This window comes from Microtus oregoni, unplaced genomic scaffold (genome assembly GCF_018167655.1).
Source record: "Microtus oregoni isolate MIOR12 unplaced genomic scaffold, Mior012 000017F_ref0000208, whole genome shotgun sequence".
Classification (NCBI taxonomy): domain Eukaryota; kingdom Metazoa; phylum Chordata; class Mammalia; order Rodentia; family Cricetidae; genus Microtus; species Microtus oregoni.
The window spans coordinates 28188068-28209954 of record NW_024543076.1 but is presented as its reverse complement, the minus strand read 5'-3'; the positions used below and the strand labels follow the sequence as shown (position 1 = coordinate 28209954).

At 40.8% G+C, this 21887-nt stretch overlaps 1 protein-coding gene across 1 annotated transcript in view; it reads left to right on the top strand.

Annotated features, from left to right (window-relative positions):
* Positions 1 to 21887, top strand: part of Cpa6 (carboxypeptidase A6) — a 313792-nt gene that overhangs the window by 243623 nt on the left and 48282 nt on the right. The window contains exons 7-8 of the mRNA XM_041667809.1: positions 6848 to 6958; positions 7843 to 7933. Coding sequence (XP_041523743.1) covers positions 6848 to 6958; positions 7843 to 7933 — 202 coding nt within the window. The remainder of the gene's footprint in view (positions 1 to 6847; positions 6959 to 7842; positions 7934 to 21887) is intronic.

Genomic DNA, 21887 nt, shown 5'->3' with positions numbered 1-21887 from the left:
GCCTGGGATAAAACCAGACTCTCTGAACATAGCGGACAATGTGGACTACTGAGAACTCAAGAACAATGGCAATGGGTTTTTGATCCTACTGCACGCACTGGCTTTGTGGGAGCCTAGGCAGTTTGGATGCTCAACTTACTAGACCTGGATGGAGGTGGGGGTTCCTTGGACTTCCCACAGGACAGGGAACCCTGATTGCTTTTCGGGCTGAGTGGGGGGGACTTAATTGGGGGAGGGGGAGGGAAATACAAGGCGGTGGCAGGGAAGAGACAGAAATCTTTAATAAATAAATTAATTAATTAAAAAAAAGAAACAAAAAAAAAGAAGGTAGACAAGCATTGGTCCTTTCGGATCTTCTTTCCTATGTAATTCATTTCTCCTCTAGGCACAGGTAAATGAACAGCTGATCACGCAAATACATCTTTAAAATACTCCCCAAACCACAAGAGAGTCATACAACCCCTGGACTAAAACCAAACAAGAACAAGGTTTATCTCAGGAATACAAGGACAATTTAACAATAAAAATGTTGAGCGAAGAGCATTGTAACAACAGAATTTATGTTCACACATTTATAAAAATCACTTGCTCAGATCCAACATCTGTTAACGACAATAAAAAAATTATAAAACAGGATGGGTTTTTAAAAAAACATGATTAGCTCTGTTTTCCCAATTAACATGAAGAAAGAAGGATTCGAAAGAGTCAAGAAATGGGACTAGTGGAATGTCTGGGCTCGTGAAGTCATTCTTTTATGCATTGACGTGTCTTGTCAGCTCAAAACTTTTAAAATTACCTGGGGCTTGATCACCAGAACCCATGTAAAAAAAATTAGTTAAATAAATAAGAAACACAGAAGCTAGGTAGCTAAATGTGATGAACACATTTGTGATCTCAGTGCCCGAAAGGCAGAAACAGTCAGAGACTTAGAGCTTGCTCATACAGCTACTCCGTGTGGCCAGTTCAAGGACAATGAGAAATCGTGTCTCAAAAACCAAGGTAAACAGCACCTGAGAAGTGACAGCTGAGCTTGACCTCTGGCCTTCACATACATATATGCACACATACATGAAAGCACCCCCCCCACACACACACACAATGAGACTCTGAGTAAAATTTAATTTTAATGAAAAAATAAATATGCACACATATATAGAAGAAATATGTAAGAACATTTGCCGCAGTTTAAAATGAAACATCACACACAATCTAAATGTCGCTCAACAAAATAAGGCATGTTATACATGATCTATACTAGAACACCATTTAAGAGCTATAATAAATAAACTCTCAACTTATTAAATGGCAACATATACTGGGGAAAATGAGGTTATATAATATCACAATAATATTTGCATAACATTTTAGAGCATACACACAGTAGATATATTACACATCAAAAGATTATATACCATGATAAAATAGGATTTACTCCCAGCATGCAAGGCAAGATTTAAAAAATACGAATCAATCAATGAACTACATCACACTGACAAACTGAAAGATAGTAGTGACATGGTTGTCTCAATTGACAGAAGACATTTGAGAAAGTCCATCATCCTTGATTTTAAGAATAGTTTGGGTGTAGATGGAAAGTTCCACAACATAATAAAGGTCTTTTATTGAAAGCTTAGTATTATAATATCATAATCAACAGGAAATGCCTGGAAGATTTTACACTAAGGTCTAGCACAACATAGGATGCCTATTCTGACCACTTCTATTCAATGTCTTATTGAAAGTACCGGAAAAGTAAGCAGATATGGAAAATAAATAAAGGTCAACGTAAATCTAAATTAAAAGGGCCAAGTAAAACCAGGAAAACCAATAGCCTCTTCAGTAACTGACGCCAGAGATAACTGATGCCAGGGTTTTTACTTGCAAATGACTGAAATTGGACCATGGTGTCCTGTATAAGAATCAACTTAATGGGCAAAAGACCTAAACCTAAAATCAGAAACCACAAAACTCCCGGAAGAGAATATAAAGGAGAAACTGCTTGCTATAGCCTTGAAGTTATAGATATCACATCAAAAGCCCAGGTAACAAAATAACTGGTATTGTATCAAAATGGAAATCTTCTACCTGGCAAAGGAACCAATCTACTACATAAACTGTTGCACAGTAGACAGGGAAAGGGTGTTTGTGAGTGATAAGTGGTCAACAGCTAAAATATTTATAAGGAGTTTTATGGGTTAAGGATGTGCAGATCAAGTTGGTAAAGAGCTTGACTAGCATATACAGGCCTTGGTTTAATCCACAGGACCAAATAAGCAAGGTGTGGCATTGCATGCCAGCAATCCTGACATTCAGGAGGCAGAGGTAATAGGACCAGAAGATCAAGGTCATCCTTGGCTGTGTGGAGCTTTTAAGGCCAGTTTTGCGGAGCCATTTGAGGAGGTGTGGTGGTCCTGGAGGAATTATATTACTGGTGAGGGCTTTGATGTTTCAAAAGCCCCAAGCCTTTCCCAGAACACTCTGTGTTATTTTTGTAGTTCAAGTTACGAGCTCTCAACTTCAACTCCAGCACCCATTTCTGCTGCTTGCTACTATATTTCTCTGCCATGGCAGACTCCAATTCCTCTGGAACCATAAGCCAATTAAACTTTTCCGTCTGTAGTTGCCTTGGTCATTGTGTTTTATTACATCAATAGAAAAGTAACCAATACAACTTGTTAAAGAAGATCAACTTTCCAGTATTTGTACAGTAAAGATATTAGTTAATAGAAATTTGCTTATTTGTGGATGTTCTGTTGAAGCTGGCCAACAACTTACTGTTGGGCCTTTAAAAAGAGAACAATATGGCTTAAGTTTTGTTTTATTTTATTTGTTTATGAGACACAGTCTGTAGCCCTAGCTAGCCTGAAACTTACTATATAGATAAGTTCTATTCACCTACCTCCACCCTCTAAGTGATAGGTTTAAAGACATGTGCCTGAAGGCCAATCTGTGGGGCATTTTCTTGATTAATGATTGATGCAGACAGGCCCAGCCCACTGTGGGTGGTGTCACAGGAGAGCAGGTAATCTTGGGCTGCACAAGGAAGCAAGCTAAACAGGTCGTGAAGAGCAAGTCCGTAAGTTACGCTCCATGTCTCTCTGTTAGTCCCTGCCTCCGAGTTCATGCCTGAGTTCCTAGCCTGACTCACCTTTGATGGTGGACTATGGCATGGGAGTGAATAAACCCTTTCCTCTACAAGTGGCTTTTGGTCAGGCTCTCTGTCACATCAATAGACATCAAGCTAGAAGCAAGAGAGTGCTCATTAATGTCATAGTGTGCAAATCTCATCTTGAATAAGCCCTAGAGACCAGCTGTGGCAAACAGGACCTACAGTTACCAGTGCTGCATTATATCCTTTAACCTTGACTAAAAGGCCATGTCTTAAGTGTTCCTACCTCACAAGACATAATAAAGAAGGCAAGCGGAAGTTTTTTGAGGCCATAGATATGTTTATGGCATGGATTATGGTAATAGTTTCACAAGGGTATACTTATTTCTAAATTAAGCAAACTGTATGCATTAAATATGTACAGCTTTTGTATGTCAATCACATTTAATAATGTGGAACTATTTTTAAGAGATACTTTGAATTGTACTTTGAGTATGGTAAAAGAAAAATTCAGATAGCCTAAATGGATTTTAAATGAAAAGACTCCTTCCCACACACTATTTCCTGGGCCAACTCCCCAGAGACAACCATTGTTAGAAATTTCCTGTTTCTCCCAGATATCCCACATAGGGACAAGCAATTCTATTCCATATAAATAGATTTTTTTTTATTATTTTTTTTTATTTTTTTAATTTATTTATTTATTAAGGATTTCTGCCTCGTCCCCACAACCGCTTCCCATTTCCCTCCCCCTCCCCCGATCAAGTCCCCCCCCCTCATCTGCTCGAAGAGCAATCAGGGTTCCCTGACCTGTGGGAAGCCCAAGGACTGCCCACCTCTATCCAGGTCTCGTAAGGTGAGCATTCAAACTGCCTAGGCTCCCACAAAGCCAGTACGTGCAGTAGGATCAAAAAACCATATAAATAGATTTTTAAATGTCTGTTTTCTCTACCTAACTTAGTGTACACTATGGGGTTCTATTTGACTCCAAAACTGTAATGCGAAGTCCTCAGATGTGGCATCAAATTTAAGTAAAATCCAATCATAACAATATCTCAGTCAGACAAGTACTTGCCCTGTAAGCACAGGACCTGAATTCAGTCCTCAGAACCTAATTTTAAATGTGCTGGGTGTAATCCCAGGAAGTGGAGGCAGGTGGATCACTGTACCTTACTAGCCAGCCAACCTACCCTACTTGGTAAACTCACGCTAGTGAGACCATGCCTTTATGCCTTTTTTTAGTTTTTTGGTTTTTCAAAACAGAGTTTCTCTGTGTAGTTTTAGGACCTCTCTGGGAACTCTCTCTGTAGACCAGGCTAGCCTCAACCTCACAGAGGTCTGCCTGCCTCTGCCTTCCAAGTTCTGGGATTAAAAGGAGTGCACCATGTCTTAAAATAAATGAGGGAGACAACACCTGAGGAATGACACCCTTCATTGTCCTCGGACCTGTGCACATGTACACACGCCCCTTTACACACAGAACAAGACCCCAAAGGGGCCGTCATAAGGTGACGAAGGTGTGTCAGCCACTAAACCTTTCAAGAGTAGTCAGGGGAGAATAGTCTCTATATGGTAAGTATGAGGCTTGAGGCTGTCATATCGCAAGCATGTGACATGTAAATAATGTGTGGTATGATGTGTCAGGGAAGGGCATTATAGAATCCAAAGTTAACTAATATGTGTATTCACATATATACATATTCATATATTCACATATACATTTATATTCCATATATTAATAATTACATCTAGGGTTCGGATCAGAGGAAAACTACTTGTCTAGGTTTAATTTCCAACATACACATGCATGCACAAAATCTCTATATTTCTTACCTTTTTTCATTAGCCCAAAAATTTAGGCAGAGCTAAAGAATTTGTTCACCTATTTATGGGCTCTGCTGATAAACAATCAAGATTAATACGCCACCTAGGGCCATGTTGCTGTCTGAGGACCATGCTGTCTCGGGAGCCAGACCAATCGGAGTGACCTACACTACACCGGGAGCAATGGTGTCACCCAGGCCAGGGCTGCTGCCTAGGAACCAGGTCCGTGCCTGTCGCCCTACCACAACCAGGGTCTGTGTTGATGTCCATGGCTCCTATACACTGAAAGCCTTGACAATCCCGGGGGTCTGGTCCACCACCTACAACCATGCCAGTGTCTGAGGGTCATGCTGTTGTGGAGGTCATGCCAATCTGAGTGGCTTGCATTGTCACCTGGGGCCATGGTGACATCTGGGCCCCGGGATGCTCCCAAAGACCCTGTCTGGGTCCTTGGTCCTACTACAGCCAAAGTTTGTGTTGATATCCACTGCCCATGGTAACACCAAAGGTCACATGGATGCCCAGGGTCTAGGCTGCAACCTTTGGCCATGCTGGTGTCTAAAGGACATGTCACCACTGGGGTTATGTTGATTTGGGTGCCCTGCACTGCCACACGGACCATGGTGTCATCTGGGCCCGGGTTGCTGCCTGTAGTCATGTCTTGGTCTGTGGCGCAGCAGCAGCCAGGATCTGAGTTGATGTCCATGGCTCCTACCCCATCTGTGACCTGCTGGAATATGAAGAGACTAGTCCTGCAGAGTGATAATGGCAGGATCTCCATGACTCAGGACAACGGTAGCATAACCGAGAGGAGTTTTGGTGAGGGTCCAGTGATGATGGTGTGCCAGGGGCCGTGAGTCAGACCAATGACTCATGATAATGAACATTTTGTGGGAGGGGCTGTTTAGACAAAAGGATACACTGTACGACACACTGCAGAACCTAATACCACTAGGAGAAATTAAGAGGTGTTGGAAGAGGAGCAGGGTGGGCTTTTTGATTGTTTGATTGTCTTTTTAATTGATTTTGGGGGGGCTGCGGGGATGCTGCAGAGGTGAGGGAAGATTGGAAGGTGAGTGGGATTGGAGTTCATGATGTGAAATTCCCCAAGAATGAATAAAGAATTGTGTTATTTAAAAAAAAAAAGAGTACCATTGTCAGCTCTGAAGCAAGTCTCCTGGCTGGTGGCCCTGGGGCCAATGTGTAATTATTTGAGATCTGGCTTAATTTCTCTATGGTTCATTTTAGTTTTCACTTAGCAGCTTTGTGTTAATACAAAGTCCATTCACTGAAGGATTTGCCTGGGGTTTCTGTAATAAAATAGAAGAATTTGCAACAACAACAAAAAGTTATTATTGTTGGTAATAAAATACCAATATCAGTATTATTACCAGTAATATTGGTAACCAAGAGTCTTTTTTTATTGTTTTTATTGAGCTATACATTTTTCTCCATCCCACTCCCTTCCTCCCCTTCCCCTTCTTCCCTTTCCTGTGACCCACGCTCCCAATTTACTCAGGAGATCTTGTTTTTTTTTTTCCTTCCTATGTAGATCCATGTATATCCCTCTTAGGATCCTCTTTGTTGTCTAGGTTGTCTGGAGTTGCAAACTATAGGCTGGTTTTTCTTTGCTTTATGTCTAAAGGCCACTTATGAGTGAGTACATATGATATTTGTCTTTTTTAGGTCTGGGTTACCTCACTCAATATGGTTTTTTCTAGATCCATCCATTTGCCTGCAAATTTCAAGAGTCTGGTTCAGAGATAATAACAGAGCACAGTTCCCTTCGCTTGTTACTTTTCAGTCCAGCGTGTGTGGTCCTTCTCTGAACAGAGAGGGTTTCTCCTACTGGTGTTTCTCTTAAACTCATTTTGGGTATCCAGCAATCAGGGAGGTGTCTCCTTTGTCTTTCAGGCCCTTCTGACCTACAAGACTGACCCAGCCATGAGAAAAATGTTGAATCATCTTTACTTCTATATCATGCCTGTGTTTAATGTCGATGGATACCATTTCAGCTGGACTCACGTAAGTTGCTTTGCCTATACAATTGAAGAGGAGACTAAATTAGGCTATAAAACAATAGTGAACCGGGAAAGGAGTTTGCTGATCTGCCCACTAATGGGTTCAAGAGATGTCAGAGGCTTTGTCCTCAGTCATTTTCATAATTTGCTTTTGCATACAATTTCATAGAAATAAAGATTTCTCTTTCCAAATACATTATTAAAAATCACTAGCATTCCCTGACCTATTCAGTTTGTCTATAAAGATAAGCCAAAGGAGAGGGAGGAGAAAATGACTAAAATATATTGTATCAAACGGCCTAAGAAAAAAAGCCAAAAATATAGGAGACACTAAGATGGTGGCAGAAAGCAGAGCATGGGGCTGGGGCCGGGCTAATCCTTGCCTCTGTCTTCTCCTAGAGCTGGTCTGTGCTTGTCTAGGAACTCACCCCAAAATGGTGTGGTGTCTTTACCCACTGGGCAACTAAAATACATATGAATGTCCTTTTGTGCTGACTAGGTTTAACTCTGAACACCATCTAGAATCACAACTTAATGCAATCTAGAATTGCCTGCGATCTGATCAGGCTGGCCTGTGGGCACATCTGTGGAGGATTGCCTGGGCTGTTCATTCATTTAGGAAGAACTAGCTCAGTGTGGGCAGCACCATCTCATGAACCCAGCTCTGGACTGTGTAAGAGAAGAGAAAGCCTTTAAGAGACTAGCTGCTCCAATTCCTGTCTTGACCCCCCAGCAAAATGACAGGGTGCAGCCAGGAAGTGTAATCCAAACAAACCCTTTCTCCTCCACTTTCCTTTTGTCAGGGTATTTTTAATCACAGCAACGGAAATGGAGCTAAAACACCTCTTAAGTACCGTGTTCACTGTCTGATGTTTTAATCATGTCTAGGATCGATTCTGGAGAAAGACGAGGTCCAGAAACTCTAGGTTTCGCTGCCGCGGAGTTGATGCCAATCGCAACTGGAAAGTGAAATGGTGTGGTAAGTGTTCTGAAGCGTCTGGGTTTCGGAAGCTTGGCGTGGTAAGTGTGAAGCGTCTGGGTTTCGGAAGCTTGGCGTGGTAAGTGTGAAGCGTCTGGGTTTCGGAACCTTGGTGTGCCAAGTGTGAAGCGTCTGGGTTTCGGAACCTTGGTGTGGCTAGTGTGAAGCGTCTGGGTTTCGGAACCTTGGTGTGGTTAGTGTGAAGCGTCTGGGTTTCGGAACCTTGGTGTGCCAAGTGTGAAGCGTCTGGGTTTCGGAACCTTGGTGTGGCTAGTGTGAAGCGTCTGGGTTTCGGAACCTTGGTGTGGTTAGTGTGAAGCGTCTGGGTTTCAGAACCTTGGTGTGGTAAGTGTGAAGTAACTGGGTTTTAGAACCTAGGACGGCACGGGGACCACTCAACACAATGATTCACCGGCAGGACTCCACCAGGAGCCTGATGCGTGTATGTATGTGTGTGTGAAATCCTCACATAGACATAGATTGAGGCTGGAGCTATGGCTCAGAAGGGGAAGCTCTGGGTTGGATTTTAATCACCACAAGTAAATAAATAAGTGGAAAAATACATGGGTAAGAACACTTTAGCTATAATTTTCAAAAGAAAGTCTTAAAAATGCTTTTTAATATGTAAAAAAAATCAAAGTTTTAAATGTGTCAAACTAATCCTGAAATTTTTGCCTTGTTCAACCCTAATACAATGGGAGGTGCTTAGTTTTACTGCAATTTGATATGTCATATTTTATTGCTATCCATGGGAGGCTTGCCCTTTTCTGAATAGAAAAGGAGGAGGAATGGATGGAGCTGGAGGAGGAGTGGAGGGAAGGTGCGGTGGAAGGAAAGGGAGGAGAGGAGGGAAGGAAAACTGCAGTCAGGATATAAAATAAATAAACAATGTTAAAAATTTAAGCACAGGTAAAAGCAGAAAACTGAGAAATAGTTGCTATTCATAGACCAAAACTAGCAACTCAAGGTTTGCTGTGTGACTTGGTTCAGTGTCTCCCTACATACATGCCACCAGGGAGACACTGAGCCGGACTTCACGTCTGCAGTGAGCAAGGACGTCCTGTTCTTGGCCCGAGTCTACCGTCCTGCCACTCAATCCTTTACTAGACGCTCACGTGGAGAAGAGATTTCCCTGCATCCCACACGGTTGTTCTTCACACAGCGGGACAATGCCGTTTTGTGAAAGGCAGACTTTGCAGAATGAAGCGGTAGGCAGGGATACGGCAGGAATAAGAAAACCCATTGGCTGGTGTACAGAGGGTGCTGCACAGAGCTGCCCACTTGCAGAATCCATAGTTAAGTCCTTCTAAGTATAGACCATAGAAATCGATTCATTCTATCATGTTTGGGGGACTGTTTCAGAAGCCACTATCTCAACCCCCCAGTATCAGACAGAATAACTGGGCATGGGCTCAGCCTTCTTCCACCTACCCTTCCAGGTAAAGGCTTCCAATTAACCAGAACTGTGAATAAGGACATAGAATTGCTGAGGAAAAAAAGACCTCAAATTGTGACAGATATGGTTTGATTCTGATCGGTAATTTGGATGACTCTTTAATCTATAAAACTGTAGCCCCACTTCATGTGGTTTTTATACATAAAGTGTAAAGAATCTTACATGGATGGAGTGTCTAATTCACTTCCGATCCTGAACACCACTGACCTTCCTCCCTACATACATCTAAAACAGAGTTAGCCCCTGAGCCTTAAGTCAACTGATGAAACACGTCCTTTCTTCGTGTGATATAAGCAATCTCAAAAGTGCTCACGGTTTTGGAGAAGAGAATGCATTGTGTGAATACCCTGTGGTATTATAGATGAAGAGAATGCAGTGTGTGAATACCCTGTGGTAATATAGATGAAGAGAATGCATTGTGTGAATACCCTGTGGTATTATAGATGAAGAGAATGCAGTGTGTGAATACCCTGTGGTAATATAGGTGGCGTTTAGGGTCTGCAAATTGTTTTCTCCAGACTAGGCTAAGTCGGTGTGTTCGGGGTAGCTCTCCCTGAACATTTGTACCACCCCTCCCTAGCTTAACCTCCACGGGCTTTTCAAAGATGATTACAAAGTCATGAGGATGGAACACTCAGGAATGGTATTAGTCCCCTTATAAAAGAGGCCAAAGGAATTTGATATCCCTTTTCCATGGAAAGATACAACTATAAGACTACAACTGTGAGAAATTGATCCTCACCAGACATTGAAGTATCTAATACCTTGAACTTAAACCCTCCATCCTCTAGAACTTGGAGCCACAAATTTCTATTTATAAATCACCTAATTTGGTGCATTTTGCTCTAGCAATCAGAATATGCTTAGATAGTCCCTCAGTCCTCTAACTTAGCAAGCAAGCAGTGTGTGTGTGTGTGTGTGTGTGTGTGTGTGTGTCTGACCATATATGCATATGTGTGTAAGAGGACACACTCCTATATGGACACTAAGGTCACAAGCAGACATTAGATGTCCTCCTCTGCAACTCTCCCAGGACATGGGGATCATGGTTTCTTGGCCAGGCTAGACGTTATCAAGCCCCAGCAATCCTCCTATCTCTACTCTTTCCTGGGCTTGTTGAGTGAGTATTGAAATATCAATTCCAGTCCTCATGATTGCTCAGCAAGGGCTCTTAGCTTCTAAGACATTTCTCCAGTCTGTGATATTTTTTAAATTCCCCTTTCCATTTTCTCTGCTGGAGGCATTCGCAGCCTCAAATCGCCAGGAATGCCCCACTAGTTCGTAAGTGTTGGTACCCGTATATACATCCCACATGTATGCCACAGTCATCTCAGTAGAGTACACAGGAGGAAAATGAGCCGGGTAACCCTAGCAGGCAGACGGCTCTGCCTATGTAACATTAGAGTGTTGATTATATTCGGTTACAGTGAAAGGAGAGCTTTGCTCTTTGTTCTTTGTGAGCCCAGCATGCCTTCCTCGTGCTTATTCCTTCTTGGTTTTTGCCTTTCCGCTGTCGTCTCTACTAGAAGTCTTTTGGTTCTCTCCAATTCTTTTTTTAACCACTGATTTTTGTTTCTATGATTCAACACTCGGGACATAGGAAGGATTGTATCAAACCTCACTTGCAAAATAGACCAGAATAGATAATGTGCAAAAGCCGGCAGCCAGGCTAGGACCATCTATCGGCCCTTGGGTCTCTGCAGAGAATTCGGGTGGTCTAAAGATAGATATGCAGGCTGCCTTCCTCTCAGCCGCAGGTCTATGCCACGATAGCTCTGGGCTTAATTAATGAGACAGGGACCCGTGCTGAGGGAAGGACTGTAAGATCGGGAGTATAACGAAGTCAGTATGAGTTCCCTGAATAAACTCCAAATGAACATCCATAGCACAAACACCCAGGACCACTGAAACCGCTACCGAGTCAATATCAAGCTGAAAATACAACTGTTTCTTTCTCCCTAAACCAGTGAGTCTCGTGTGTAAAGAGAACATAAAACTGTCTCTTACTGTGAAATCCCCGCAGACTCCCGTAGGGTAGTGGATGCGGGTTACAGCAGAGGAGTGGCGAAAACAGCTTAGTAAGAACATGCAGAAGCAGGCACGCCTTCCTAATGTTTCGCAGCTCCTGGGGGACTTCGGGCACTGAAATGGTTACTTCTCTGAACGACCAGCAGAGGGAGCCGTGAGAGGCGTGCTGCAAAACAGGAGGACACACATTCATTTTGTTCATTCGTCTGCCAGCGTTCATTGAGCAAGTTTCTCTCGGATAATCACTGTGCTTTTGTTCTTCAGGCTGTGCACTCTCTTCGGAGTGTGTCATGAGCACTGGTCTTCCCAAATTGGAACAAATCCAGAAGAAAGTCATAAACTTTAATTACTATTTAGAAAAGCCTACAGAATAAGAGAATATGATCACAAATCATATTTCTAACAAGAAATTTGTATGTACTATAGGGACTCATGTCTGCAATATAGGAATTTGTGTCTGTAATATAGAGACTCATACCTGTAATATAAAGACATGTCTATATTATACAAGAATTTGTATCTACAGTATAGACTTGTGTCTATAGGATAGAGACATATTTATAATATAGGACTTATATCTATAATGCAGGAGTTTGTATATAAAATATAGGATTTATACCTATAATATAGGTCTCCTGTCTATAATATAGGAACTTATATAGATAATGCAGAGATTTATATCTCTAAGGACCGACATCTATAATACAGGAAGTTGGATCTATAAAAGGGTTCTTACTGCACGACAACTCAATTTTAAAAAACACACAAATGGTTTAAACAGATAGCTATTATTAAAAGGAGTTATTAATGGAAATAAGCACCTGATGATGTCCTCAAAAACATACATCAAAGCCACACCAGGGTACCACTTCACATACATTAAGACAGATAAGTGTCGGTGAGGGCAAGAAAAACGGAAACATTCGAACTTATGGGTGTGGTATGAAACACATTCATTTTGGAAACAGTTTAGTATCCCAACAAAAATTTAATATCAAACCACCATATGACATGGCAATTCTGCCCCTAGATGTTTATCCAAAAGAAATGAAAATGGCAAAATATCAGTCACACAATAACCTGGGAGTTGTTGTCCATAGCGGCAGTGTTGATAGTAAGCAAAAAAAAAAAAAAAAAAAGGCAAAAATCTAAAGTCTACCAACTGTTCAACAGGTAAACAAAATACTTCCATGGAGGAAGGGAACATTATTCCCTGTCGGGTTCCGAAGTCCGTAGCTGGGGAGACTTCTGTAACAAAAGACAGACTAATAAGGTTAACACGAGATGTCTGTTGCCCAGGATAAACCCCAAGCAAATAATAAATAAATGAAGCAGCCCACTCGGCAGCATCGACCAAGAACAGGACTGTAGAGATGTGCTAACACAAATGGAACTAGAGATCAGTGTGTGTTAAAGAGACTCTGAAAGATGAACATATTTCCAGTCTTTTGTAGATCAAATTTAAAATCACCTTTCAGCAGGGAAGTAGCAAGACAAAAGAGAGAAAGCATCCTTGGGCTTGGGAGTGGGAAAAGGCTGGGGCACTAGCAGTGGGAAGGTCAGGTTAGTAAGTTGGTTATTTAAGTCCCTCTGGCTGGACTCCCAAGATAAGGACCTACAAGAATCTCCAGTGATGTTTCTGTCATTTCTGGGGGAGAATGAGGGGTAATCTTTGTGATGCATGTCTTGCTCTTAGGCAAACAGGAAGGAGGGGGAATTTCTGCCTCCTCTCTTTAAGTATCTTTACTCAGCAATCGTTCAGATTCAGAGGAGGCATATTCTGGTCTCCTTTGCCATGGTAAACTTTTTGTGGGGGGCGGCAATACAAAGAAATGAGGTACTAGCATATGCTTCAATATAGATGAGCCTTGAAAACATGGTGCTAAGTGAGATAAACAGGTCACCGGAGACTAACTACCATAGCATTTATGTGAAGTATTCAGAATAGGCAAACCTATAGAGACAGAATAGATAAGCGATCACCAGAAGCTGGTATGAAGAGAAACGGGAAAATGATTCCCGTTGGGTAAATGGCTTTATTTTTGAGGTGATGGAAATATTATGAAATCCAATAGAGATGGTGATTGTGAGTGTAGTAAAGACCACTGAATTGTATACCATTAAGGAGTTTGTTTTATGGTACATAAGCTATAGCTGCTATAAAAATGAACAATGACGCTCTTGTAAAAGATTTCTTAGCTTCTATTGAGGAGCTCTCAGGCATTTATTTAAACAATCTCTCTTTAGAATAGATTTACCTAGTGTTATAAACTTTAGTATGAAATAGTGATAATTGTGTTATTTTTTAGAATTTATTGGTATGTGTTTTAATCAAAAAATGACCTCTTTTGATATGCAGGTGTCTTTTTATTTTTTTAAAAAAGTGATATGCAGATATCTTGATAGATCATCTGGGGTGAAGGGAGAAACCTTTACAGGCTGGTAGCCTCCAGCCAACACCTGTGAAGTAACAATAGCAGGCCCCTGGCTGGCTTCCTGAGAGGCTGGTTCCCCCAGCTGGAGGGCTTTTGTTTCCAGAGCTCTGCTGAGGACCTAAGTGGCAGTGCTCTGGAAATCTAGAGTTTCAGAGACTGAGTCTAGGACAAGAACACATTGCTAGATTGTCTGTGGGGCAATTGGGGTGCAAAGATATATCAGGAGGATTTTAGTCAGTCTTTCCAGAAAGAATATAAATTCTCTTTAGCATTTTGTAATAAGCAGTCATTGGAGCTATAATCTGGTTTGTAATCTAGTCATCCACTAAGGATCTGTGGATCCTCTATGAGAGGGCCCAAGGAAATGCTGACTTGGCCTTAAAATAAGCTGAGGGACAAAATTAATCCATGTCAAAAGTTCGGAGTCCTGGAGCCTACAGCAAGAAGATGCTGCCTTGGGAGGCTGCGAAATTTCATCACTGGGGATTTATAGGCAAGCTCTGGATAACTTTTGGCTGAGAACTACAAGGATAAGGGACATGACAGAGCAGACTTCAGGACACTTGTCACCTCTGTTGGTGGTACTGCTGGCATGTGTCATGTTAATCCCATTTCAGATGAGATCAAATCAAATAGAAAGGGCCTTCTCAGTTCTACATGATGAAGATTGTATCATAAATTCCTGAACTAATGAGTGCGCACCCACCTTCAAAGAATTATTCATGATCCTAGAGAAATCTGAAGTGGAAATCCATTGACTGTTCTTGGTCTTTGCTTTGTGACCAATTAAATGTGAAAAGGTGTATTCATTAATACCTTCTGTGAAAGTGAAGAAATTTTAAAATTATAGCCTATTAACTAAAGTCCTAAGTTTGGTTGAGCTTTATATTAAAGGAGTTTAAGGATCTAGAATTCAATGATTGGAAACTGACACCATAAGGTGTTTGCTCCCCGTTGGTGGCTAACATTTGCTAAGGATAATTCTTGGCATAAGTGTGGGGCCTGAACTTCTCATTGGTAGGACAGCATCATCCGTGGGTGACTAAAGAAGAAACGAAGAAAGAAGTTTGGAAGCTTGCTCAGGAGGACGATGGGAAGTCAAATCTGTGTGTCACCTGTGTCCCTCTTTGTAAACACACGTCTGACCCCTTAGGGATCAACCTGTCAGCAGTGATCACCATGACTCCTGTGCAGAAAGAGTTAAGTAATGGGCAACGCTGCAGGAAGACTTCAGGTATCAGAGGAATGATAGAATTGCTTTGTCCAACATTTTAAGGCACACAAGAGAGATTGCAAATGTGTGGTAAGAAAGAAAGAAAGAAAAATAGATTTTCCCATGAGCTATCTGGCCATCCCATATCAGTTGCTTTGATCTACGAGCCCATGTAAAATCTGCAATGTGGTGATAAATTCTCCAAGAAGTTTTCTTCTGTTTCCCTAGCCAAAACTTGGCACCTTCCCATGCCAACAGGAATTTTCCTAACCTACACTTTCATCAAAGGTGTAGGCCTTTGAGGTCCTGAGGGTCTGTCCAGGCACTTATACCTGAGGACTCTAATCTGATCTCTGTTTCCCATAAACACCAGTAGAACCAGCCTATGGGAGGGAGGATCCGCAAAGAGTCCATACCCGCCTTCAGCTCTTCGTAGTTTTGAGCCCTTCCTTGCATATTTAATTGGAATTTTGATCATTTAGATGTGTTTATAGCCAGGGATCTTTTTATTTATCAACACACTTGTCACAATTCTGTCATCTCACAGAAAATCCAGCTATCATTTTCTTTTACATAAACACAATTAGAATTAAATTGTCCCTTCCTACTGCTGATTTCGGCGCCTGCTATTGTCATTCCAACCATGTCTGAAGTAATCTTACCTGCCTCTAACCATATAGAACAAACCAGTATGAGGCCACTTTCTCCTTTGCTGTCGCCTACAAGCAATCAAACTCTAAGAATCATATCAGAGATTTTAGAGAAAAATGTGTACCTTAAGGCAGGAGAGATGATGACTCAGTGGTTAAGAGTACTTGCTGTTCCTGCAGGAGACCTGAGTTCTCAGCATCCACGTGGGGTGGATCATAACTACCTGTAAATGCGGCTCCGAGGGATGTAGCGCCCTCTTCTGGCTACTGCAGGTGCTCACACAAAGCAGCATCTTTTCTTACTGTTTCCATTTACCATGTTACCTTGTCCTTTTAAAGTAATTACCTCTTAAAATGTTACTCAAGTGTTCGACTGTCTCCATAGCTCTCCTTGAATCCCCAAGCTGTTGTTAATTCCTTCCAGTGTTCCTGGCACTCAACAAACTTAAACACATTTTTTATAAACTTAATTCTTTCTTCATAAGCAAAAATGGGAAAAAATGCATTGTTTCCAAAGTTTAAAGAAAAAACAAAGAACACTTCTGTTTTCCTCTTTTCCTACTCACAAGGTTTTCCAGTTACATCACTTGTGAGGTTGCTCTGATGTTCTTTTTTTCTAATCTAGAAACTGATTTTACGCAAAACTCAGTTCACCCTCATAGTTTATAATCCACCCTCCTTATTAGTGGCATGCCCAGTTACTTTATAAAATGACCTTCTCATGAACATGGAGAGTAAACAATGTTTGGTACATACACAAAATGTTTATTTCTCTGATCAACCATGAGGGTAAACATGTTAGGTAGCAGCACCCCTTCTGATATTATGAACAACTATCTTTGCCGGGGTGCCTGATAGGATGAAGGCAAAGTTTGAAAGCCTTCTGAAAATCACTGAAGACGGCAGCCTGTAAAGGCCATATTGAAGGGCAGCACAGATGATGACAGAATCTCTTTTGGCTCTTGGGACACAGGGCCTGGAACTCCTTTTTAAGTCCAGTAATTTTACTACCTCTGTGTTAGCTGGAGACTCCGCTATGCTGCTCAGTCTTCAGGAGGCCTCTCTTTGGTGGGGTCTGTTTTGTTGTTGTTATTTTAGTGGGGTTTGGGGGGGTAGCTTTTGTCAACTAGTCCCTTTGTTGCCATACCAGCCGCTCTTCAGCCTTAGCATGTCTGGTTGCCTGAGGAGCAAACCACGCCTCTCCACTAACTGTCCTTCTGCCACCTCAGTTACACCTGACAAGTCACGTTCGTCTGATTTCTTTCTAACACTTCCTAAACATTACAGCAATATGCTCTTTCCGGATCACTGTTATTCAATATTTTCCATATTTTCCAATTCCTGATTCCTTTTCATTGATATTGTTATTTTTAACCTAAACTCTTTGAAGTAACTACTCTGTTATTTAAAAAAAAAAAAAAACTTGGTTGGTGTAACCCCAGAATAGTACTGAGAGTCTAAGTACATAAATATCAGGGTACTTAGACAGCTAAGCCAAGAGGATTAGGAATCCTAGGCCAGCCTAGGCTCTATAGTGATAGATTCCCTGTCTCAAACACTAAAGAAAGGAGTTGACCTCGTTTGTTGGTACACTCCAGTAGTCCCAGCACTTGGGAGACTAAGGGGAAAGGGTTGTAAGTTCAAGGCCAGCCTGGGATAAATAGAAAGAGATGTCTCCAATAAAATAAAACATCCCACAATACCATGTATAATGAATATATACAGTGAAAAAAATTAAGGATATCTTAAAATGCCATGCAGCTATGGGTTAGTGATAATGTTCTCATGGTCCGTTCTTAAAACTGGTTTGTATTTTTTAAATTGTGTTGGCTGCAGAAGTGTGAGCATCAGTTCACCTCTGTGCTGCCATGCGCAGGATCTGAGTGCGTTGCAGAACTCCAGTGCAACAGAAGGTAGAAGCCGACAAAATTAGACAGTGTGACAGGTCCGGATATTTTAATATAAGATTTTATTTTGTACTATGAGAAAAAATACCAAATATATTTCCCACAAGTAATCCCCACAGAGGTTATCAGGCGCATGACTGAATTTGTGCATCTGTTTACTCAGCTCCTATTTATTGAGCTGGTTGTGGAGGAAACAGCAATGAGTAAAATAAACTAGGTCAGGCTATGAGAGAAGGGCTGAGAGCAATCACAGCAGCAGGAAAATGCTAAGAAGCTGCTCGTGGTGGGGTAAGTTAACTATCACCCTGGGGACACTGGAGAGTGGGGGTGTCTGGGGAAGGAGCTATGCAGACAGCTGGGACAGTAAAGACTCCGGGTTGGGAAGACCTTGGAGATGCTTAAGACAGAGAAGTGCGTTGGTGCTGAGGCAGTCAGCAGGTGATACAGGCCCTGCACCATAGTGAAGATGCTCGGTCCTGCTTGGCACAACAAGAGCAAACACCTGAGCTCTGAAGAAACCGCAACGCGAACCTACTGACTTTAAGAGAACACCCCGGCTCTGTGTAACTGCCACGTTCCAGAGGACAGATCTTTGGATTCAAATCATAGTTTTCCACTTGAAAAAGCATTGTTTTCAAAATATATTTAAAAAGTGGATCAAAGAATATGGCTCTCTTAGACAAATGTGATACATAACAGTATGAATACTAAATGTAACTATATCTTTATTGCATAAAAGAATTAAGTGTTCTTTTAAAAAGTGGAAATAAGTACCCTCAGGGCCTACCAATGTAAATGTCAATCTCACCAAAACTACCCTCACAAGGACATTCATATTTAACCAAATAGTATCTGCACTCTATGGCCTAGTCAAATTGGCACATAAAATATAACTATCACAGGAGTGAGCGACCTCCATGAGACCAGGCTCCAGCCAGCAACCTTCACAGGACCAGGCCCAGGCCCAAGCCAACAACCTCCACTAGAACAGCTCAGGGAGCAACCTCCAAAGGAGCAGGCAGGAGCTAGAGACCTCTGCAGAATCAGGCCCAAGTAAGCAACCTCCAGGGGAGCAGACCCAGGTCAGTAACCTCCTTCTGAGCAGTCCTGCACCAGCACCCTCCACAGGAGCAGGTAGGAAGGAGCAACCTCTGAGAGCAGGCTCAAACAAATTACCTCACTGGGAGCATGCCTGAAAGACTGGGATTGCAGAGCAATCTCTCAGAGAGTCAAGTGACCTCTAGGGTGACTAGAACCATGACCCCAACTCCACCACAAGGAACAACCATCCGAGCCTTGGATCCACTGGCACCTAGAAGAGTGATCATCAGACACATGGCCCTAACTACACTAGTCAGAGGAAAAGATGGCTAGACAAGGTAAGAACACACTCAAGTCAGGCAATGGTAGCACATGCCTTTAATCCCAGAACTTGGGAGGCAGAGGCAGGCAGATCTTTGTGAGTTAAAGACCAGCCTGACTACAAGAGCTAGTTCCAGGACAGGCTCAACACACTCAACACCACAAAGATCAACACAACACCAACAAAAACTAGCGGCTCTACAACAAGCCTTGAACACCACAATACAGATGAAGCTGAAGAAAATTACCTAAAAAGTAAATTTAAGACAATGTATGATTCCATTAAAGAGGAAATGAAAAATTTCCTCAAAGAAATGGAGAAAAAGACAAACAAAAAATTGGAAGAAATCAACAAATCCCTTAAATAAAACCAAGTAAAAGCAATCAAACAGGTGAAAAAATGATTCAAGATTTGAAAATTAAAGTAGAGACAATAAAGAAAACACAAACTAGGGGAATTATAGGAACAAAATATGTGAAAATTTTCAAGAGCCAGAAATGAAAGCATAAACAGCTGATACAAGCGTTGAATATATGATAGAGGAAATAGACTCATCAGTCAAAGAAAACATTAAATCTAACAAAAGCTTAATATAAAATACCCAGGAAATATGGGACACTATGAAAAGACCAAATCTAAGAATAATGGGGATATAAGAAGGAGAAGTCCAACTCAAAAGCACAGAAAACATATTCAACAAAATCATAGAAGAAAACTTTCCCAACTTAAAGAAAGATATGCATATAAAGATATAACAAGTTTACAGAACACCAAATAAACTGGATCAAAAAAAGTCCCCTCACCACATAATAATCAAAATACTAAGCATACAGAATAAAGAAAGAATATTAAGAGCTGCAAAGGCAAAAGGCCAAGTAACATATAAAGGCAGAGCTATCAGAATTATGCTTAACTTCTGAATGGAAAAACTAAAAGTCAGAAGGTCCTGGTCAAGAATTATGCAGACATTAAGAGACCACAAATGACAGTCCAGACTACTATACACAACAAAACTTTCAATCACCATAGATGGAAAAAACAAGATATTCCATAACAGAACGAGATTTAACCAATGCCTAGCCACAAACCCAGTGCTACACAAATTGCTACAAGGAAAACTCCAACCCAAGGAAGTTAGCTACATCCACAAAAACACAGACAATAGATGATTTCACAGCAGCAAATCCCAAAGAAGGGGGAAACACACAAAAATAACATCACCAACAATGAAAACTAAAAGAACAGGAACTAGCATCACTAGTCATTGATATCCCTTAATATAAATGGACTAACTCACCTATAAAAGACACAAGCTAACAGATTCGATACAAAAACAGAATTCATCCTTCTGCTGCATACAAGAAACACACCTCAACTTCAAAGACAGACATCACCTCAGAATAAAGGGTTGGGAAAAATTTTCCGATCAAATGGACCTAAGAAACATTTAGATATATTAATACCTAATGAAATATACTACAAACTAAAATCCATCAAAAGAGGCAAAGAAGGACATTTCATATCTGTCACAGGAAAAGTCAATCAAGAGAAAATCTCAATTCTAAACATCTATGACCCCAATTACAAGGACACCCTTATATGTAAAAGAAATACTACTAAAACTTAAATCACACATTAAATCCCACACATTAATAGTGAGAGACTTCAACAGTCCACTCTCACCATTGGACAGGTCTGCCAGACAGAAACTTAGCAGAGAAATAAGAGAACTAATAAACATTATGACTCAAATGTACTTAACAGACATTGATAGAACATTTCAACAAACATAAAAAGAATATACCTTCTTCTCAGCACCTCATGGAACTATTCCAAAAACTGACCACATACTAGGTAACAACGTAAACCTCAACATATACAAAAAAAAAACTGGAATAACCCCATGTATCTTATCATATCACCATAGCTTAACATTAGAATTCAACAGCAACAATAATTTCAGAAAGTTCACAGACACATAGAAATTAAACAATGCTCACCTGAATCACCAATGGGTCAAGGGAAAAATTAAAGACTTCCTAAAATTCAACAAAAATGATCACAAAACATACCCAAATTTATGGGACACAATGAAAGCAGTGTTAAGAGGAAAATTCATACATACTAAATGTCTACATAAAGAAGCTAAAAACAAATCCCAAACTAGTGAATTAACAGAACATCTAAAAACTCTAAAACAAAAATAAGCAAACTCACCCAGAAGGACTAGATGGCAAGAAATAATCAAATTGAGAGCTGATAACAAAAAATAAAAACAAAGAAAACAATACAAAGAATCAATGAGACAAAGAGTTTGTTCTTTGAGAAAATCAACAAAATAGACAAACCTTTATCCACACAAACCAAAAGACACAGAGAGAGAATATCCAAATTAACAAAATCAGAAACAAAAGGGGGGATATAACAACAGACATAAAGAAAATTCAGAGAACCATCAGGTCATACTTCGAAAACCTGTACTCCACAAAATTAGAAAACGTAAAGGAAATAGGCAATTTCCTGGACAAATATCACTTACCAAAATTAAATCAAGACCAGATAAGCAAGTTATATAGACCAATGACTGCTAAAGAAGTAGAAACAGTCATGAAAAGTCTCCAAACCAAAAAAAAAAAAAAAAAAAATCAAAAAAGCCCAGGAACAGGCAGGTGGTTTCAGTGTAGAATTCTACAAGATTTTCAAGGAAGAACTAATACCAATACTCCTCAAACTGTTCCACATAATAGAAACATAAAGAACATTGCAAAATTCTTTTTCTGAGGCTACAATTATCCTGATACCCAAATTACACAAAGACATTACTAAGAACGAGACTTACACACCAATCTCACTCATCAACTTTGATGCGAAAATACTCAATAAAGTACTGGGAAACTGAATC